This window comes from Vombatus ursinus, unplaced genomic scaffold, assembly GCF_900497805.2.
Source record: "Vombatus ursinus unplaced genomic scaffold, bare-nosed wombat genome assembly UNPS02009205.1, whole genome shotgun sequence".
Classification (NCBI taxonomy): Eukaryota; Metazoa; Chordata; class Mammalia; order Diprotodontia; family Vombatidae; genus Vombatus; species Vombatus ursinus.
This window is the reverse complement of record NW_020948983.1, coordinates 57502552-57524977: the sequence shown is the minus strand read 5'-3', so window position 1 is coordinate 57524977 and position 22426 is coordinate 57502552. Positions and strand designations below refer to the sequence as shown.

The window sequence follows — 22426 nt, the reverse complement described above, 5'->3', positions numbered from 1 at the left end:
CAATAATTCTTAAATTATCTTTCCTTGCTTTATTTTCCAGGTCACTTGTTTTATCAATAAGATTATTTCACATTTTCTTATATTTTTTCATTGTTTTGATTTTATTGTTTCTTGCTATCTCATAGAGTCATTGGCTTCCACTTGCCCAATTCTAATTTTTGAGGAATTATTTTCTTCCATGTGCTTTTGTATTCCCTTTACCATTTGGCCAGTTTTACTTTTTAAGGAATTCTTTTCTTCCAGTAAATTTTTATACATCTGCTTCCATTTGGCCAATTCTGCTTTTTAAGGAGTTCTTCTCTTCAGTGGGTTTTTGTGCCACCTTTACCAAGATGTTGACTCTTTTTTCATGATTTTCTTGCATCACTCTAATTTCTTTCCCCATTTTTCCTCTACCTCTCTTATTTGACTTTTAAAATCCTTTTTGAGTTCTTCCAGGAATTCTGTTTGGACCTGAGACCAACTTATATTTTTCTTTGAGGCTATGGATATACCTGCTTTGATTTTGTTGTCTTCTTCTGAGTTCATGTTTTGGTCTTCCCTGTCACCATAGTAACTTTGTGTGGTCAGGTTCTTTTTTTGTTGTTTGCTCATTTTTCCAGCTCATTTCTTCACCTTCAACTGTATGTTAAAGTTGGGCTCTGCTCCCGAGTGGAGGGCACGCTGTCCCAAACTTCAGAGAGAGAGAGAGAGAGAGAGAGAGAGAGAGTGTGTGTGTGTGTGTGTGTGTGTGTGTGTGTGTGTGTGTGTTGCTGTTTTCAGAGCTAGTTTTGGGAGTGTGTAAGTTTTTAATTCAGTTCTTCCAAAGTGGTATGATCTAAGGAGAGGTGTGATCGTTGCTCTCCTGGCCTGTGCTCTAGACTGTGAAAACTCTTTTCTATCCTGGAACTGTGACCAGAGTCCCTACTATCCTGTGGCCACATGCTGTAGTGTGATAGTGTTTCTTCTCACCCTGGGACTACAGCCTGGAACCATATAAAGGCAACAGAGTCCTGCACTCAGTGCCATCAAAAGGTCCCCTTTAATCTCCTTCTGACCATTTGTCCAACCCTCTTAGCATCTGTAGGATGACAACTCCTGAAGCCACAGCTACTTGATTCCTGGATTTTAGAGGTCTCCTTTTTGGTGGCAACATTCCTGACCACATGGGAGTGGTCCATGATGTCATATGCCCTAGAGAAGTCAAAGAGAATAAGTCCGGGAAAAAAAGATGCTTGGACTTAGCAATAAAGAAGTCATTGATTACCTTCAGAAGAGCTGTTTCAGGAGAAGGATGGGGATGGAAGCCAGCTGAGAGGGGACTAAGAAGTAAGTGGAGGCAGCCAGGTTCGTAGGCATTTGCAGCGAAGGTGAGGAGAGAAATGCCAATATAGCTTGCATTCTGAGTCAGAGAAAGGTTCTGATGAGTATAGAGCCCAAGGGAAGATTTGAGCATATCTTTAGGGGAAGGGTGTGGTAGAGGGAGAAATTAAAGATGCATGAGAGAGGATGATTGATGGAACAAAGGCATGGAAAGGATGGTATTTGATTGAGGGTACAGGTAGAGAGTTTACATGTAACAAGAAGAGAGGGCTGCCTCCTCCTCTGAGACTGGAGGGAAAGGTCGGGTAAAGGGAAAGACTTTTAGCAACTTAGACTTAAGGGATGGAAGAGAAGAATTGAATGAGTTCATGGTTGTGTGGCCTCAGTCTTCTCAGTAAAGCAGTGGTCTGTGAATGAGGGGGAATCCCAATAGATAAACAAAGTCAGATTTCTGTTTCCTGGAGCTAATATTCCTTCTTTTCTTTTTTTCTCTCTTTTTCCTCACCCCTACCCCCCCCCAAGTATACACACACATTCTTATTAAAAGGGAATGAATAAGATATCTCCATCATTATGATCCGGAAAACCTAGAGGACTCAGAGTTCATAACTTTAATGATTGCACCACAAACACAACTCAGAAAGTGGCCTTATATCATCTGAGGTTAGAACTTCACAGCTTCAGGCTCTCTTGTGTTGTTATATGAACTTCCTAAATTCTGTTTCCTCCCTAGACAAAGCAGCGACTTTGCCTCATGAACAAAGAAAGTTGCATGCAGAAAAGGTAAGATCAAGCAGCTATTTATTAAAGCTGTGCTGGGTGTTAGGATAGTAATTGAGTTATATGTCTGCTTCCTCAGTAGAGGAAAAGTTCTGCTTGCAGATGTTGCATATCAGTTAAGAACTTACTCATTACTTACACATTATGAAAGCATTTATTACAATAGTCAAATCAGTCTTCAAATATGTATAATTTCTTTGAACTTGAGTGGGTCCTAGTCTAGCCTGAACAAGAGGCAAGAGATTTTATAACTGGTTGGAGTCTTCCAGTTACAAATATAATGTTGGAATTTTAGGTTCGTACATAGGATGAACCGTATATCAATCATAGATTTAGGTCTAAAAATGGACCTTAAAAGTCATTGAATCCAGCCCTCTTATTTTACTGTTGAGGAAACTGAGGTCAGAAAAGTAACATGACTTACTTAAGATAGTGTAGCCAGTAATTGGCAGAGCTAAGGATTAGATCTAAAGCCTCTGACTCTAAATGCTTTGCCTTTTCTACTTCATCACACTGCCTCCCAATAAGGAAGGGACTTTTTCAGGGTCACACAATAAAGTAGCAGAACTGGGATTCAGACTCAAATTCTTTGACTTTAGATTTACTGATCTTTCCCTGTACCAATGCCTCATATAGTTTTTGAAGTATTCACATATGTATGGCATGGATTTAGCTGTTACCTGTAATTTTATAAACTTTTGTCCACAGGTGGCCAAAGCATTTTGGATGGCAATTGGTGGAGACAGAGATGAGATTGAAGGCATTTCTTCTGATGAAGAAAACTGAACTTCTTGTGTCTGGTTAGCCAAGATGGTAACAACACACTTTAGTTGTGTTAAGGGATATTGGGAGCATGGGACACTGCACGGGTGGGAGAAGACAGACGCAGGTGTTACCTATGTCTAGCCCAGAAAAAGCGTTCCTCCCCATCCTTGCTGTTGGGGAGCAGTGGAGATGGAGCAGATGATTGCAATTCCTTGGGGGACATTTAGGGTCATCGGGAAGTCGCCAAAGCACTGTTGTAATTGTTAGGTCACCTAGAGCCTTCCCTCCAAGACACCTTCCTTGGACATGGAAACCCAGAAAGGCAAGCTCAGCTGTGGCCAGGATTCAGGTGCTTCCTACTAGACAAACTGTGGGGTCTTATGGCTGTCCTTATTTCTCATACCATACTGATACATGCAATTGGGGAAGCTGGGAGGGCTCAACGCCACAAGCTCTACCCCTAAGAATACACCCCACATGCCACAATGACCAGAGGAGGAAGGAGCAAGCCACGTAAGCCCCTCTCTGCTGTGGCTCAAGCTCTCAGCCTCTCACTAACTTTCAGGTTGTTGCCAGACTTCCCTCCTCTCACTTTTCATGCACACACACAGCTGCCTTTGCTTTGACATTCCTGCACTCATCACACCCAGGCTGGTTTCCAGCTACCTTCAAGCCACATACACTTGTGTTCTGTCTACTTCCTGACCCCTTCCCCATTCCCCATGGAATTGCAATCACTCCTTCCCATCCACTCCGAGGATGGTGAGGAGTAGAGGAGAAACCATCCCATACAAAGGACAACTGTGTCTGTCTTTCCCTCTTAGCTCCACAGCAGCCAAAGCCCTGACACTTCCTGGATGGACCCTGTTTTGTTTTGCTGAGATTCCCATCATCATGTTGACCATCTAGCCAGTGTAAAGGGTTGATTGTTGGTTTTGATAGTAGCTTACAGAAGGCTGTCCTCCCTCAGAGTCTATTATAAGGGAATGAAGAGTATGACAATTAGAAGTGAGCTTCCTCCAGATTTACTTTTTGCTCTAGAGGAGTGGGAATTAGCTACAGAAGCTCTTGCCCATGTAAATGAGTCAAGCCACTGTGGGCTATCCATTCTGTCATGGCAACAGTCCCTGTATTTCTATTCAGTTACCATTGCTCCTGAGTTTATACCATCATTCCCAGGACTTTATCTCCTCTCACTTTCTCAGCTAATTTTCAAGAACCAAGCTTACCTGATCCATGATGTCTTTCTTCCTTTTGTGAGGTGAGAAAAGAAAGGAGACCTCATGTTAAATTGGTAATTAAATGTATGGCAGCTCTGACCTTACTAAGTGGCACATGGTTTAATCTGTAAATGCAGATTTACAGAAATGTCTGTGGACTCTGCCTTTTAAAGGTTTCACTCCTTCTAACTAAGCTCATGCCAGAAGACTGTCTTGGACAGTGGATTTTATTGTTGCAGAAAATGAGCAGTTTCATTAAATATACAAGGAAGGAATAACCTTCACTACTGTTGTGTTTATATGAGAGAGAGACAGCCTTCTGAAGTTTCTAAATGGGATTTTAAAGAGCATGGGAGCAATATAATGAATGTAGCTGCCCCAATATCATCAGAAAGATAAAATGGAATAACAATAAGTATTTTAGTATTTCCCCACAAAGATCGTCTCCCGCTGCTGATGATACCCAAAGTAATGTTGTCACCCCATATATGCTTACAAATAAGTGAGGTATCCCATTCTTTTGGGCTACGAACCAAACTAAGATATAGAGTAGTGACAGTGGATGGTATAGAGGAGGTAGTGTTAGGAAACTAATTTACAACAAATTCATAAGTACTGTGATTGTAGGGCTTTGACATTTCCTATGAACCTTCCATAAATAGCAGCTCTGAGTGCCCTTGTGGTTTTTATCCTGTGAAAAAGGTCAATATGCACTTTTGAATGGAACAGTACTAAGGGGAACTCTCCCAAAGAAATAGCAGAGAGAGTTCGTGAAAATCATTTTTTAAAAGGCTGCTTTTGTGAATTACTTATTATCAGCATGGGAGAGTAGTGGATCTCACAGGCTACAAGCTAGACTTAAAAGAAGTAGAGGTTTGCTGGTGGTGGTTGCTCAGGTTGCAGGTCCAGGCCTGAGGCAATTCCAGAGGTGAAAACAACCTGGCATCTAGAGGAAGCCCAGGCTTGATCACACACAGGAGCAAGTCTGACCCTCACACATCCTCTTACACGTTCTACAGAAACTGAAATGAGGGAGCCGTAAGAACAGGACAATTCCAGCATACGAGACTGTCCTGCAGCAGCACTCTCCCCAAAGTGAACTGCCAACCACAGAAGAGACTGTGACATTCATGGTGTTTCTTTTAAGATGATTGTGTTAGCTATTCTATTAAGAACGTTGATGAAGTCCAGCATGAAGATGGGAGAGGAGGTTGGAGAATTTTTTCCCCTTACCATGACCAGAAGCATTAGGGAAACAGTTAGGTCATATGTATTAGGGAAAACTGATTGGAAAAAGCTGTGAACTTGATTTTATAAATTAAACATGGCTGGATTGATTAAAATGAGTGTTATTTATGAAGCCTGTTAATGTGTATTAGGTGCTTTGGGGTGGGGGGCTCATGTCATCACTTTACACTTAATGCTGAAGTGTTGCTCAAAATGGACATTTTTATAAGGCAATAATAACACATATGGATTTGCCAAGACCTCAAACATCAGAGGAAGAATGGCTCCCTTCAGGGTATCCTGAGTACTGGTAACTTATTCAAGACCCTTGGTAGCAATCAGGTGAAGAAGTTTGTGCCCCTATCACCACTGACAATTTCAAATTGTGGTCAACATGTCCACATGACTTTTGCCAAATACAATTCATCAGTGATCTTAAAGTAAAAAACCCAACTCAAAGTTCAAGTTTGATGGCCTTGTTTGGAAAGATGAGGGTTGATAGTGTTTGGGGGGATAGGGGGGATCACATAGATTTTGAACCTTTACACTAACTGAGAAAGCCAAGGTTTATAATAATTTGGAGTTAATGCAACTGTATACACACACACACACACACACACACATATATACATATATATATTATATATATATAATATATATATTTTATATATATATAATATATATATATATAAAAATTTGTATTTTGGAACTCTCACTTGGGGTATAAGAAGATTGACACCACCATTTTGCTTTCTTACTGTTTATAGATTTAGATGATTAAGTTACATGGAATGTAGTTCAAAGGCCTAAGCATATACTCGGTTTGTAATATTCAAAATGGACGTAAGGAACACTTTGTGTTCTGTCTGGAAAGGATAAAGAACTGAAAGCACTATTTTGTAGTGATTTGACTCCTTGTGTTGTCCTTTACATCTCACTTTATGCCCACTTCTTTAAGTGGAAAAAAAAAATGAAGGGCCCTTCTGCTTTGTTCTCCTTACGGAAATAGGGCTTGTAAAAACTACCGTGGTAGATGAAAGCACCATGGTCCATTCTGAACTTTAATGTCTGCTGACGTGGAGCTACAATTAGGAGACAGTTAACTGAAGTTGAGCAGTGGCACATTCTGGTTAATGAAGACTTTTACCAGAAACCTTATTGTATAGTTTCCAGTTTTTTGGAGGATTGTCTTATCATTAAGCAAATAGAGGACAACCAACTAAGCTGAGAAGGCAGCATGGCTTAGTTGAAGAAACAGAATACAAAGAGAAGGTCAGGAGCCTAGCTTTGTGACTGTGGGCAAATCAGAAGGAAAGCAAGTGTGGTACAGTGGAAAGAGACATGTAAAAGTTGGGATTTGGGTTCAAATTCTGGCTCATCCCATAAACTGCTTATGTGATCTTGGGCAAATCGCTGAGCTTTTCTGGGCCTTAATTTCTTAAGCAGTAAAATAGGGTTAGAGTGACCTCCTATCTCTGAATCTCTGATCCTGTGATCTTAAATGTCTGTGATTTAGTGGCAAGAGCAACCCTGTAGTATGGCGGCTAAAAACAATCTGAAGCTGTCTTAGACTATGTTTTAAAAAATAGAATGTGTAGTAAAAGGGAGATCCTTTGTACTTGTACATACAAGTCCAGATGCCACACTTTGGGAGAAATTGATGAATTGGAACATCATCCTGGTGACCAGGATGAAGGACATGAACCATATTACATGAAAAATAACTGAGGTATTTTGCCAGGAGAAGAGAAGACTTAAGGCAGACATAATAACTATCTTCAAATATTTAAGGTTTCTCATATGGAGAGGGGATGTTGGAGTTATTCTGTATATGGCAGAAATTATAGAGAGAAAGAATGAGAAAGAATCTTGAATATTAGTAAAAATATTCTAACAGTTGGAGTTGTTTTTAAAAAACGTATTTTTAAAAAGCAACTTCCAGGAGCAGTATTGGCATTAGTGAATGCTTAACCTGATCTTATTTACTTTCTAATGCCTAAAACTTATGTACACAGTAATGACTCTAAGGCACTGTCATATCCTGCAGAGATCATCTATTCCAAGCCCTTTGGAATAAGGAAATTGAGGCCTATAGAGGTTGTAACTTATCCAGGATCATGCACCTTGTATTTAGTAACAAGAGTCAGAATCAGAACTTTGGGTCTTTGACTCCAAATCCAGTACTCATTTCCAGAATCCTTAGATCTTTCTACCCTAACTTTAACTATCTAATTCATCTAGTTCAGGAAATCTAGTCATCTGAATTACAGAAGTAATTTTTTTTCACCTCACTTATCTTCACTTTTATTCTTCTGTAATTATTTCTTTTTTCCTTTATAGTTTATAGTTCATTCTCCTTAATAGACAAAATAGTTGTTGAGATTATTGGAATAGTGTTTACTATGTGCCACACTCAAGCTTTATGTCTCAACTAAAAATCTGACCTGTAAGGAGCCTTTCCTGCTTTCTTATTATTAATTCCTTCCCTGGAAGATTCTTCCATCTATCCTGCATGTTTCTTGCATATACATAGCTTTCATTTTGTCACTTCCTTTAGGATGTGAGCTCTTTGAAGGCAGGGAATGTTTGCCTTTCTTTGTATACCTAATGCTTACAGGTTCATCCCATTGTTTTTTGTGTCCTTTTGCTGTTTTTTACACAATCTTTTCAGTTATGAGCACATTGGATAGTTCCCTATGAAGCCACATCAGTCTCTTTAAATGTTTCCCTATTCCTCTCATCAGGATCATTTGTGGTTGTTTTGTTATCATTTTGCTTTTGAGAGTTTCCCATCCCTCTTAAATTATCTTACCTTTTAGAGTATACTCATAGAATCATGCCTAGCATTTCCCTAAAGATTCTTGAAATCTAGTTTTTTAAATTTTAGGAGAGATGCTAATAATACCCAGCATTGACCTGCTCCTTTACCTTCTTGGTAAGATGACATGGCCATATTCTCCCAAGGCTTTCATTCCTTTCACTTCACCTCTTTGTTGATCAGAACTAATTCCATAGTATCAGTAACTTCCTGATACAACTTCGTGGAAAATGAAACTTTGAGCAACTCTTGAGTAGTTTCTCATAGCCAACTCTTGCACATTACTTTGTTATTATTGTTTATGCATCCGGACCTTTAAGTTTGGGCATTTACTCAAGGTTGTATATGTAATACATCTATTTTATTCCTTGTACTCTAATGATGTTTCTCAGTTTTAAGGAATGGATAATTAAAGTAGGAAGTAGGAGTTGATTAGCATAGTAGTAATGCCACGTCTCAGTTCCAGACATTAATATTTATAATGCTACCTTTTTTTCTTTTTGGAAAAGCAGAGATTCCAAATCTGAACTTAGTTGTTATTAATGCAGCCTTGGAATACAAACATGGGGGGGGAAAACAAATCCAAAAACCCCATTTTTTTTTCTGTCATTTTTGGCTTCCTATCTCCCTTCAAACCCAAACAACTCCTCTCTTACCCCTTTAAAAATGTTGAAACATTTACAGGCCAATTAAAGCTATACCTAGCAGTCAATATATTTGGCAAGAGACTCTAGAAATCAAACAAGCAAATTCCTCCAGTTTGATATCTCCCAATATACTCCTTGCCCATGAGATCTTGGCCTTTGGCCTCTTTCTCCCATCCATTTCTGTTTGATCATCCATTCCTCATTGATCAAGTGGCCATAATGCTTTATGATGAAGGAAAGTGCAGTTAAGCCTAGGCATTAATGTATAGTGAACACTGGCATTTCATCAGGATCTCAAGATTATGGATGAGAGTCGATGGCATCTTGGTCTTCTGTGCCTGGTCTGATGGTTATAAGGCCTCACATCCAGGTAACAGAATATTAAATCAATCAAAACTATTAAAAAAAGACTACTTGGTGTCTAGTATAAGTTCTTCTCCCCTCCAAGTCACTAAGATCTAAAGCAGGAGGTATCACTCAGTGAAGCTCTTGAACTGAGATGTAAAAAGAATTATTCAAATATCTCTTTCCCACTCTTATTCTTTAAAAAACACTTCCCCCCTCCCCACCCAAAAGCAACAACTCTAAACTAAGGAAGTTCTTGTTCTACATTCTCTTGGGATAATCTAAAAACCATCAAGAGAAAAAGAGTTTAAAATTCCAGCTCTAGTCCTTTGAATTCAAAGTCAAACATTGGAGGAGCCGAGGGATTTATACAATACCTTGTAGACTAAGGTCCCATCCAGCTATATCATTCTATAAGCCAACAAAAGGCGGTAACCAGCACTGAAAGGTGTTGAGAATCTGTTTGGCGAGTTGTTTATGATGCTATAAATGAATTTCCAGATGCAGTTTCCAAATAATTGGGGTCTTGCATAATGGAGACATATGAAAGTGCCCTACCACAGACTCAATTGGGTTTGTCATAGTTGAGCAAACCAAAGAAGGGAAACACAACAGGTGCTAACAGCCCAATCCTAATTCCTGTGAAAAGCTCAGTCTCTGCCCTTCGCTGGAAGGTGTGCCTATTAGAAGTTTTCTGTCCTACGTTCATCAATGTTGAGGTGAGCAGGGGTCTTTCTCATTGTTTAAAGAATGGGAATGGAAAAGTCAGGCTATAATTTAAATAGCCACCAACCAGATGCCAGGTGTTTGTACCCTTAGTATATAAACATTTGTTGTGGATACTGCACAAAAGTGTGTGACAGAATAGGACTAGGTACATCTTTACTGCTGTTAAGTTTCCCCTTCTGCTTGTCCACAATACTAGAGCACCTATGATTTTGGGCAACTACTTTAAAACACTTTCTAGTCAGAGATAGATAGGGGCCCACAAAAGAATGTCATCTCAATAGATTAATTTTTTTAATTAACAGTTTATTAGAATGACAATTAACAGTTTCATATCATAGAGGGAGGGAGAAGGCATACAGATCTTTAACAATAGAGGTACTATGCTTAACAAGCAGGTGCTCTTTTCATAAGAATAAAAAAGTTAGAAAAAAACCTCTAAAACACTAAGTACATACATGCTCTTACATAGCTATTAAAAGGCCAAGCTTGGTAGAGAAGCAAAGGTAATGAACACACACAGCCAGCCCCCTGCCCCTCCCAAGAGTCAATCATAACTTGGATATGACAGTGAAGTGGGTGAAGACTGATCATGTTGGCCATCTCCAACCACACACTGATAAAAGGCTTACAATATCCCTTCAACATGAAGGTGGCACAAATCATTGGGATACTTTGACCCTCCTTCCTCCCAGAAGGCTCAATGCAGAGGAACCCATCTAGAACAATGGCCGCTGTCCTTTACTTGGGCCAGACTCCTGCCCACTCTTGTTTACAGCTATCGGTATCCAAGCCTATAGAGGAGGCTTTTGGGGGCACCTGGTATAAAACCACCAGACCATGGAACAAGGCTCAGGAGTGTCTATGCTCCCAGATTTTCACAACCATTACTCTCTTGGTAGAAAGGCCTTTTTAATTCTCTCCAGAAATTAAATAGTTATGATCCATCTGAATGTTCTAAGAAGTTACTACATAAATATGAAAATACTGATATGCTAGAGTACACTAAACTTTATCATACAAAAAGAAAAATTAATTACTAATCACTGAGAATTTTGCAATCCAGTTTAGATCATGACAGGTCTACCTTTACCTGATTGATAGGATTTGATTCCCAGACAACTTTTCAGAAACACATTTTCTCCACTGATTTCATTCTCAATTCAGTGATACTTATCTAGATTGTTCTGTAATTGGCAGGAGCCCCATAATAGTAATATTTCCTTCCTTCTGGCCCCTTCCCTCCAGAACAAGTAGATCCTTAAAACATTTCACAGGAGCACAGATTTCTGAGCTTCAAGGGACTTGAGAGGCCATTGGGTCCAACCTAAAGTGCAGATGAGAAATCATCATGCAGTGAATGGCCTTATTTCTGTGTTGTGTTTGAATCTTCCTTTTCTAAATTGGGAACTCAGATATTTTGATGTTCTCCTTTCTCAGCCTGTCTCTCCTCTCCTCTCCTCTATATACCCCAATTCATTTTGAAGTCAAATTGCAACTTTGGAACCATTTTTATGATGGAATCAGAGTCAGAATATATGCTGCTTCTGGGCATTGTAACAGCTCCATGCTCACTTTTGGGGTTCCTTCCCATATCTCTCAGTTCCTTTGATCTCAGCCTTATTATTCACGGGAAGAAAAGTATAGCCCTTTTAGGAATTCTGTAAGGAGGAAGTAGACTGGCCTATTACAGATGATACCCCTGAAAGGACAGTGATCCTTCAGAGATCCTCATAAATGGCACCTCATATTGCCGAAGCTAAGAATGAAGTCAGATGTTTGCATCCTTAGCAGAATGACATGCACACTATTGGGGGGGAGGGAAAGAAGGGGATTGTGGGGCACAAAGTAAATGTACATGGGACTAGAAAATAGCCAAACACTAGAAAAGTGGGGTGGGGCACAGCGGCATGAATAACAGTATACATTACAATTCAATTTATTAACAATATTTTTAAAAATTCAATTAAAAAAAACAGTATACACACAAGGACAACTGTAAAGTCTGCCAGCAGCCCTGCCCTCGTGTGTCATTAACTCCTATTATGAGGAGGATCAAAGTATCTGTTACTGACTAGAGAGTTGTAGCAAAAAAAAAATGTCTGCTCTCCTATGAAGCCTGCCAAGAGGACAGCCAACTGAGATGATAAATCCAGTACAGGCCTGTGATATAAAACAGGCTGGGCCATCTACCTACATGTGTGTGCTGCATGTATCTTAAGTTACAAGCTATAGTTGTAATGGATGGGAAGGGAGTGAAGGGTGGGAAAAAAAATTCTTTGGAGATACTGACTACAACAGTCTATGGCCCACTGCCCCTTTCCTTAGTGTCAATATAAACTGCAGAATCATGACATATGTACATTGAGAATATAATAGGGGAACACCATCCTTTAAAATGTTACCTGTACAAAATACACGTAGAACTGTGCAACACAATATATGCAACTGTCAGTCCCCAAACTCTACTTTCCTCAGCTCTATCAACTGTTCTTTAAAAAAAAAAAAATCCAGAATGTGCAAAAGTCATTCACACATCAGATACTCAAATTAGGAAAACTTTTTTGTCAACTGAAGAAGCTGAAATAAAAATGAATACAAATATCAGAATCCCCAGGACATCCTTTATTTCTAATGATACTGCTTCCCAGCCTACCTTTTTGTAATTAAGTTGATTTTAGAGATGATGTTCAAGTATCCCCTCTATAGTCTAATCTTATAAAGGGGGAAAATAACTTGGAAGAGTTTAAAAAAAAAAAAGGCGAAAGATTTTGTACTATTCAGAAAGAGTTGCCATTTGGGTTAAAATTAATCTATAATTAGCCTATGGCCTTAAGGTTCTTCATTCTACAGATATCTCCCCAAATTACTGTTTGGACACTTTCCATAAGTGAGCTGTATCTAAGGGCACACATGAACTGAGAAGGGAGAGGATAGCTGTGCAAATAAGAACTAGAGCAACAAGTGAGTTACAGGCACCTCCCTGCTAGGACAGGACAGCAGCTGAAGAATGCCAAGGCTAAGGAACTACATATGGCTTTTGACAGGCATCACGGAAGCTCTGCTAGAAAATGAAATGAAAAGGACATGCCACTAATCTCATGTCACAAACACGAAGCACAAACATAGATACCTAAGCGGCTTCCTGAATTGGTCAGAAAGCTGGCTTTCTTGTTTCTTTGTCAGGCATGAACCCTGATACTCTGTAGTGCCTAATTCTGTCCAATGAAGCCACTGGATTCTATCTGCTCTGGGTATCAATATAGAAGAACCTCTTCAAGATGACGCCCAGACCTTGTTAAAAGCTCCTTTATCACCAATCCTCCTAAGCCCTTTGGGGTCTATGGAACTCGTGCATGGAGCTGGGAACTCATCCACTGTTGGAACCTTGTTCCCAAAGCACCCCGGACTCCTAACATTAAAAAATGGCATATTTGAGGTTTTTGCTTGGCAGAAATAGAGATTTCTTCACCCACACATCCTCACCTGCCTAAATAAAGAAGGATTTCCATAGGAAATCTTTTTTTTTTCCCTGACACAAATCCATGCAAAAATCCTGGATGAGACATTGAAGATGGCAATAATCAGATGGCAAAGAATAAAGTATGGATTACAGATGACAGTTCAGTCTCCTGTATGCTACAAAAGGTCGCTGAGAGAGAAAAGGGGTTCCTCTTTTCCAGTTGAAAGCATTTATTGATAAGTTTATTCATCTAGGTTTCCATCAGCAAGAGTGCTTTATTCCACACTCACTGCTAGCATTGCTGTTGATCACCTACAGATATTTAGTTAGAGAATCTCACAGCACAGAGGAAAGGTCCCTTTACGCTAAGCTTGTTATTTTCTGAGGTGTAAGATTTCAAAGTAGCTTTTTCTATGTTGATGCTTGATCTGAGATGCTAAGAGATGTCTGGTCAATTCACAGCAATGAATTAGCTTCAAAAGGGTTGGGTTAGTATCTCCCAAACACAGCTTGGGAAAATTTCACCTCCAACAAGTAATGGCTGCAAAAAGTTTACAGCTTCTGCCTCTGCCTCCTCCTCCTCCTCTTCCTCCCTCTCTCAGGGACCTTCCTGTCAATGTATTAACTGAGGAAATTTGTTAAAAAACAAACATTTAAAAGAAGATACAATAAAATGTTAATTTAATTAATGCAACTGACTACATTAAACAGCAATGGCCAAATACATCAGGATATGGAGTGAGCTCTTGCAAATGACTGGAAACCCACTCAGTGTAGTGCTGTTCTAGCCAAAAACAACTACTGCAACATTAAAAAGTCATGACGTGTCCTTTGCTTCATGTAAATAGTTAATGTAATTCAAATCTCTTTGAGATTAATGTGATAATATGAACTATACATCACATATGCACAGAACCTAGACTGGTCTTTCCAACTTTTTAAAGTAAGAAACAAAAAGTTTAGGCGAGTTGTGGAAGAGGGAAATGGTTCTCACCAACTTTCCCCACCACCCCTTTGTGCATGTATCATTGTTTCTACTGCATACACTTGCTTCCTTTCAGCTAGTATGCAGAGAGGACAGGTAAGACATCAAAGGTGGTCTGTCCACAGTACAGCACGCTGAAGAGACGGGTCTTGGGAATGCTCAGCTGAAGTGTCCTTTCTTGCCAAACTGCCTGGAGGGTGGGGGTGGGAAAGCCACAGGACACAGTTGCCCTTTCCAATGCAAACCCAGCATTTCCTCCTAGCAATGCCTTTTAAAGAAGAATTTCTATTTTTCATCCTAGACAGATGGGTACTTCTAATCAGATGGTGACCTGCACCCCCCCCCCACAGAAAGCCATCACTGAAGGAGGGCAAGGGGGATGGGGAAAGAGAGGGAGGAGAAAAGGGGCCAATGGGGGATGCAAAATACCACCTTCCAGCTTCAAGACAACCGAACCAAAGTCTGTTTTCACCAGTATGATGAACATATGCTTTGAATTGACTCTATGGCACCTCATGCTATGAGCCAAATTCCTAACCATGATCTGTAGAAGTGGCTGAGTTGGATAGTTATTTTCAACAACTACCTCAGTATCTGGTTGACTTTTTAATGTGTCAATATCACTTTGGCTGAGGAGAAAAGTTTCTTCTTTGATAGCTGTCAGTTAAACAGGCTTCCCATTTTTAATGAGTCTTAGATTTTCCCACCTCCCTCACCACCCCTCCCACCACCACCACCAGCACCTCCACCCTCCCCATTCCCATTCCTTATAGATGTCTCTAAGATACACTAGAGCATCGAATGCTAGGGGAGCCCATCTGTGTGAGGACCTTATCCAGCCACTGGAGAGGACCGTTCAGATGTAGCTCAATCCAACAGGGGGTGCTGGTCACAGTCTGTCTCCTGTAAGAATAAAGGAAGGGACAAAGAAAGAGACTTTCAAAACTGAACATATCCAAGGGTCTCATCACAGTGCAAACATTCTTTTCTGCTTAGGTGACAGCCTTCTACAGGAATCCAGTCTTACCACACTTTGGACTCTGCTCTGGAGGGAGACGCCAACGAAACAGACTGAACTCCTCCAAAATGAACTGGGGTTGGGAGGGGGAGGGGTGCGAGAAGGGAAGCTCTATTTGCTAAACTAATAACTCTCAGCAAAGAGCAAAGCTGAAAGTTATCTTCACGAAGAGAATAAATTCCCAACTACCCAAGTTAGCAGCATCTAGCTGACGGGTTCCCACATCTCTGAATTACCCCCAAACCTGGGTTTAAGACTGAATGGGATATTGAGGTTACATCCATCTATCTGATCCAAGTATTTCATTGTCATTAGAACAAACTGCCTGTCAATCCTAAAACTTGCACTCAAGTTCCCTATTACACTGAAACAATTCATGTCTACTGCATTATTTTGGAAATTCTTACGAGGACTAAAGAAGAGAAACCCATGGAACAATTACTGGAAAAAATCAAGGCACGCCACACATTTCTTTTCCCCAAAGCACTTTCTAAATTGGTGCCGAGAGATGACGCTGCTCTGAGGCAGGCGCCAAAAGGCTTCCTCTGAGCTATAGCTGTTTGTTAGGGATTAATGTGCTTGCCAACTAAAGGTGAGAAGACTAGGAATTCGAGCCTTCAGTTGCCTAAATAAGAGAAGAGTTGTAACCTAATTCTCTTCTTGGCTTGTCTACAGTAGGAAAGCAGGATTGTTCTGGGAAGGGGACACACCCTCAGTCCCGTTAGGTAGACTAAACGGAGTTGGCAGTTGGTGGTGATGGGGTGTGTGTACATGTGCCTGTAGGACTGGGTGTGCTGGCACTGTCCTCTGTGTACTAATATGGTACCTTTTAGGGAAGGGCTTTCACCTTGCAGAGCCTTTCCCAAGTACACTGGGTTAAAAGGTAGCAATGTAGCACCAACCCCTGCGAGGATTCCCACTTGGAGGCACCATTTTTCTCTCTTTGTGTGAAGCTCTGACCAAGTAGAATGGGTCTAGAGAAGAACAAAGATCATCAACATCCCCTGTCCACCCCCTGAAGTCAACCTCAGTTGGGTCTGGTCAGCAGCTGCAGACACAAGAAAGATAGCTGAACCTGAACTGGTCATTTTTTAGCCTTGTGTTATTTTTCTACCTTGCTTATTAACCCACATCCACATCTCCAACTCCATCTCACCTTCCACAATGTTTCTAACTTTCTTTCTTTATCCCTACAATCCAAACTGCTGGCAGCACATGGGCTGATGGATTTCACCTTGGTTAATTCCCCATCTTGGGTTACTTTTTAAACAGATCTTTGGGCATTTTGCTACAAAAGGAGTTAGCCCATGGAATGGCCAAGAGAAAAGCTCAGAAGATCTAGACACCTTGGTTGTCTGAATGGTCAATTATCTCCCATCTTAGTTTACAGAGGGACCCTGGGAATCAAACATTATTCACAATAATCAGTTCCTTGCATAAGCCATGGTTCTGTGCTCCAGGCCACTGGGGAAAAGAAAGGAACCAGCAGCTAAGGTACAGTAAACTCGAGATGAGGGGTTTTACTGACTGAAATACTCTAATGAGAATCTAACTTTCCATAAGTCATGCTCATCTGGATTTCATTATAAGCTGTGGCCTAGAGCCAATAATGAAATGGGTTTGGCTAGGGTGCAGAATGACTGCAAAACAAAATGGACTCCAAACATCTGGAAAAATGAAGAGAAGTAGAAGAATGACTTGTGAGGCACTGGCTCACAAAGCTGATGCTTTGGTCCCTCTGCTGTCTACTCTAAGAGATGGGGACTGGAAGGAGGAGGATGGGGAGCATAAAGAAGGGGGGAAGAGCTCTACATATCTGGGAATGCCTGTTTATGTGCTTTTTTAAAAAGATATGAATTTTAGGGTCTAAACCTGAACAATCTATGGATCTATAAGGAATTGAAAGCAATAGACTACACACAAAAGTGGCATTAACAGGCTTCTTGTCTGGGTTACCCTCATAGCCACCGTAAGAAGCATGCAGTTCCTAAGCAGTTTTATTTCTCCCTTTGCAAATGCTGAGCCCACCTTCTCATCACCCCTGCTTCTCATTTTTCACATCCTTCTAAGGGCCAGGGATTATCCTCCCAGTGTATTCAGTTTTCCTGATTCTAGTGTAGAGAAGCTGGGCAAGGGAAGGCAAGAGAAACACAGAACTTGTTGGTGAAAGGTAATTTTAAAACATTTTGGTCAAAATGTATAAGAGGAAAGAACAACTAGGCTGAGAATCAGGAGGTCTCAACTCTGGTTTCACTATCTTCGTGACCTTGGACAAATCCCTTCATCTCTCGGGGTGCCTGTTTCTTTATCAGTAAAGTGAAGGTCATGGACTAGGTGATTTTCTTATGGCTCATACCAACCCTAACATTCTAGAATTTTACAATTCCCCCCTGGAGATGTGCAACCTTGGAAGGTAAAGTCCCAAACCAAAGGAAGACCTGACCTGTATTCAGCTCCCCAGCCTTTGACAAAGCTCATGCGAATGGTGCACATCCGAGTCAGCTGGTAAACGGCCTCAAAGCCCTGGTTGACAGACTGAGCCAGCAAGGCAGCAAACTCCTGGTTATTGAATATCTTCAGGTTGCATCCTGCCAATAAAACCAAAATGTTATCTCTTTTACTCAAGAGAGTTTGGGCTGAATCTTCTTTCCTACCAGGTAAACTTGAGGACATCCAGAGCAGCAAAGAATATCGGACCTGGAGTCAAAAAGGCCTGAGTTCAGATCTCGCTGCCTTCAGACACTAGCTGTGGGTGACCGAGGACAAGTCACTTAAACTTTCTGTCTGCCTCAGTTTCCTCAATTATAAAATGGAGATAATAATTAGCACCTCACATGGTTATGAGGATTGAATGAGACGCTATGTGTGAAAAGGCACTTAGCACAATGCTGGCACATGGTAGGTACTACATACACAGTTAAATCTCCACAAAGTTTTTATTGAAAAGTTGTTACATGATCAGTCTTATGTTTGGTTGTGTGTGATAGGATATGGGTGCTATGAGAAGTATAAAATACAGTCCCTGCCCTCAGGGATCTGACATTCTACTTAAGGAGACAAGATACATACAGAAAACAATTAAAGAATACATGCGTATGGAATTAAGGTGGTAGGTTACATGGTAGAAAGCACTGTGAGGGTTCAGAGGAGGGAAAGCTCATAATGAGCTGAAGTGGTCAAAAAAGGCTCTATATAGAAGTGGGCCCAATCTGTGGTTGGGATTTGCATCAGTACAGGGAAAGGGGGAGGAGGAGGGAGAGGCATCCAGGATAATAAAATCATTATGACGAGTTCCACTTCTGCAGAAGACAAAATCTTTATTGTTAGTCTACAGATCCCCTGCAATATTCCATATTCCTAAGTTCAAATCTGATCTCAGACACGTACTAGCTGTGTGACCCTGGGCAAGTCACTTCACAGTCTCAGTTTTCTCATGTATGAAATGAGCTCGAGAAGAAAATGGCAAATGCCACTAGCATCTTCACCAAGAAAACCCCAAATGGGGTCATGAAGAGTCAGACACAACTGAATAACAAGTGAGATAAGAGGGGATAAGCTTGAGATGAAAGGGGCATCTTAAAAGTTGAATCAAATGTCCCCTATGTCCCTTCCACGTGCCATTAAATTGTGAGCTCCTTGAGGACAGGGCCTGTCTTTTGCCTCTAATTGCATTCCCAGTGGTTAGCACAGTGCCTGGCACATAGCAGGCTCTTAATGTTTACTGACTGATTGACTGATAAATAAATCCATGATCCTCTGATGTTCACTTCTGGCTGAGAAGGCCAAAGAAAGCTTCAATGGAGGAGCAACATCTAGTATGTCTAGGAGAGTGTGGGCAGAGATAACCCAGAGAATGAAATAAGAAGACCAGAAAACATGAAGCATTTTTTTAAAGGGCCAGTATGACAGTTTGAATTCAAGTGGGCATTAAGACTTCATCCTGTGGGCCATAAGCCACTGGAAGATTGGTGACTTAATTAAACTTTACACAAACCCAGGAACAACCAACCCTTTACCTAGTTTCTAAGGCTTACTATGCTGACAAGGGAGCCCAAGAATTTCTTTGCCCTCACAGTAGAGGGATGGAGAAGTGTGTAATTACACTGGAACACCTCCACACAAGGGGATGGGAACAGCAGATAAAAATGAGCACAGCAAATGGGCTTTGTCATTGCTTTAGACGACAAACCAAAGCAAGGAACAGGACCAAATTTCATGTTGATTTAAGGGGTGTATAAGTAGTAGAGGGAAAGTGAAGTTTGATGCATCTAAAACTAGGAGATTTTATGCTGCCAGCAGGGAAGGCTGGCTCCGTTCATATGCAAACTAAAATGGTAACACTCGGCTCCAAATTAACAAAAGGAGAAACCTGGCAGATGGGCCGCTAGTAGCTTCTGTTTCTACACAGCAAGCTAGAAACCCTCTAGAAGTTTGCCAGATACTGGCACCAAGAGAGCAGGGATGGCAGCACAGGGTAAGAGAAGGGGGGTGTGTGTGTGTGTGTGTGTGTGTGTGTGTGTGTGTGTGTGTGTGTGTAATTCTTTGGTTAACTAAAGAAGTGCATTTAATTCATTTGCCATAGAATGAAAGATCTCTAAAAAAGTGGGTTTAAGGATGCAGTCAGAAAAGGCTGAGCGAGGGGGAAGGGGAAAACTACCACCAACAAAACCCCTTTTTACTGAAATAGTCCTTTTTTTAAGTATCAGGAATATGTAAACCAGAGAAAGAAAAATGAACGGTAGAAATCCCAAAGGGTGAGAAGCAATGTTGTCAGACAGAACACACCAACATTTCATCTACCAACCAACAGCATTAGGAGCCCTCCAGTCTACACTTTCCCCTGTCCGCTTCAAGGGGAAGATAACAGCAAACAGAAGAATTGATCAAAAACTGAAGAAGTTCAAAGGAAAAGAGATCGAGGAGCTCTGAGTTGGAAAGTACCTGAGAGGACATCTACCAGACCAAGAATCCCCCTCTACCTTTTCCCTGATGTGGGGGGCACCTAGATTTTATGGGGGGGGGGTGAAGAAGGGACAGGGAAGCCACTGCTTCCAATACAATCCACTCTACTTTGTGAAAGCTTGTCTGTTAGGAAGTCTGTCCTTACAGTGATCTGAAGGCGGTACCTCTGTTGTTCAGTTATCTTTCAGATACTGAAGAGGTCTGCCATTTCCTTTTCTGGCTCATTTTACAGATGAGGAAATTGAGGCAAACAGGGTGAAATGACTTGCCAAGGGTCACAGAGTTAGTGAGTGTCTAAGACTGGATCTGAACTCAGGTCTTCCTGAGTTCAGGTCTGGCCCTCTATCCACTGTGCCACTTGCCCCTGGTACCTCTACAACTTCTGTTTTTTTTCTCTTCACTTCTGTTCCTGCAGTTGCCACTAGTGCCACCCCCACTCCCCCAAATTCCAGGTTATTCTCAAATTTGCATTGCAAACACTGTTCCTACTTACCTGTTTTCTGGGACTCCTGACTTGTTTCTTTCTCTGCAAATCTGCTAACACCAGTACAAAAGGGTACTGGTGTTAAAAAGGTATGCCACAAACTGAAAGTCAGACACCACTGGCTGTGAACGAGGGAAACATACGGTAGAGGGCTGGGTTCAGAGGCAAAGGAACCAAGTTAAAATTCAGACTCTGCCACTTAACTATCTTTGTGGTCTTGGGCAAGGTAATTTCTCTGGGCCTCAGGTTCCTCATGTGTAAAATGAGGGGGTCACATGAGATGCCTGTTAAGGACTCTTCCACGTCTATGTCAAGGCTCCTAGGCTCTCCAGCAACCAGCCTCAATCTCTCCTGAGTTACGACCTGGTTCTCATCCAGTGAGGTCCTGGCTAAGGGGATCTTGAACACCGTGACCAACAAAAGCCATACATGTTAAAACTCAATTTAAGCCGGCCTGAATTGTCAGCAAATAGTAGTTATTAAGCATCCCTTGGCCATGTGACGCTGTGCTGGCCACTGTTTAAAGACAATTAGATACATGCCCTTTCTGCCCCCAAGGAACTCCATGAAAGCAACCAAGGAGACCCTGAGAAGGTGGAATCAATGAGAAGACAGCTGTGCAAACACTAATAGTAAAGAAAGACTGAAAAGTAAAGAAATGGACTCAGATATCTAGGGTTCTCAGAATAGCAGTAGGGAGGCAGGGAAGGCGCCATGGACTGGATTACCTGGTGGTATCTTGCAGACGGTTGCTGGGTGCCAACCATAGCGCTGGTTACAGTTGGGGGACTGGACAAAAATGGCACTGTCACTGAGGCATTCTGCAAAGACCTCCCCTCCGATGTAATAGAGCCGTACTCCTCTCCCTACGGAACAAACCAATGGAAATGTTTAGGCTTCCCAGCACCAGAGTTCAGTGTCCAAAGCACAGCCACTGTCCTCCGTGTCAGTCTACAAGACAAACTGCAATCATGAATGTTCACGCTCAGAGTAGCAAGTGTGTGCTCTCCCCACCTTCCTTGCCCCAACTCACACACTCAATGAAAGGCCAAGAGTGGGTGGCCTGAGCACTTTACACTCCACCTCCCCGAATCTGAACAACACCCACACAAAAAGACCGGGTGAATGCCCTGGAAATGTCCAGCTTTTAAGTCTCATTTCTGTGCCCCCTCAAAGGGGAGAAAAGGATGAGAAACAACTGAAAATATGACTGAAAAGAATGGACAAGGTGACTTTTCCACAGCTAAAACCCTATAACTAACACAACACCCTCTGAAAGGTCTCAGGCCAAAGGGAGGCTCAGTACCCAGAAGATAACCAGCTCAGAAACAGGAATGGCTTTCTGGACATCTTGCCACACTGGGCAGACCTTCCCCTACCTTCCTAATTCCAACCCTTTGGCTTTTAGATAGTGACTGCTGAATCTGATCACACATGCCTCTCTCCCAACCCCCCTGGAAACTTAAAACAAACAAAAAAAACTTTCCATAAAAAAAAAACCTTTCCATAGGCTTAACATACAATTTTCCATCTTGTTTTAAATTCACCCCAGATGGACAAACTATTTTTAAACTTGTTTCAAATCCAGTTACGTAAAGCCTCTAACATTCTCTCTGTCTCCCTCTCTCTGTCTCTCCCTCTCTCTCTCTCTCTCTCTCTCTCTCTCTCTCTCTCTCTCTCTCTC

General features: G+C 41.4%; 2 protein-coding genes across 7 annotated transcripts in view; one reads left to right on the top strand and one right to left on the bottom strand.

Moving 5' to 3' along the window:
• Positions 1 to 15368, top strand: part of AAGAB (alpha and gamma adaptin binding protein) — a 69438-nt gene extending 54070 nt beyond the window's left edge. For 2 of the 6 annotated variants that reach the window (XM_027851969.1, XM_027851975.1), the window contains 3 exons: positions 2036 to 2085; positions 2791 to 2895; positions 5087 to 5428. In XM_027851969.1, coding sequence (XP_027707770.1) covers positions 2036 to 2085; positions 2791 to 2868 — 128 coding nt within the window. In that variant the 3' untranslated portion in view covers positions 2869 to 2895; positions 5087 to 5428. Of the gene's footprint in view, positions 1 to 2035; positions 2086 to 2790; positions 2896 to 3671; positions 5429 to 15274 lie in introns of those variants that run through there. The other 4 variants (XM_027851973.1, XM_027851974.1, XM_027851971.1 and 1 more) reach the window with 4 other exon arrangements.
• SMAD3 (SMAD family member 3) overlaps positions 10137 to 22426 on the bottom strand; it is a 165214-nt gene continuing 152924 nt past the window's right edge. The window contains exons 7-9 of the mRNA XM_027851976.1: positions 21471 to 21608; positions 17740 to 17884; positions 10137 to 15181 (exon numbers count right to left, since the gene is read on the bottom strand). Coding sequence (XP_027707777.1) covers positions 15058 to 15181; positions 17740 to 17884; positions 21471 to 21608 — 407 coding nt within the window. The 3' untranslated portion in view covers positions 10137 to 15057. The remainder of the gene's footprint in view (positions 15182 to 17739; positions 17885 to 21470; positions 21609 to 22426) is intronic.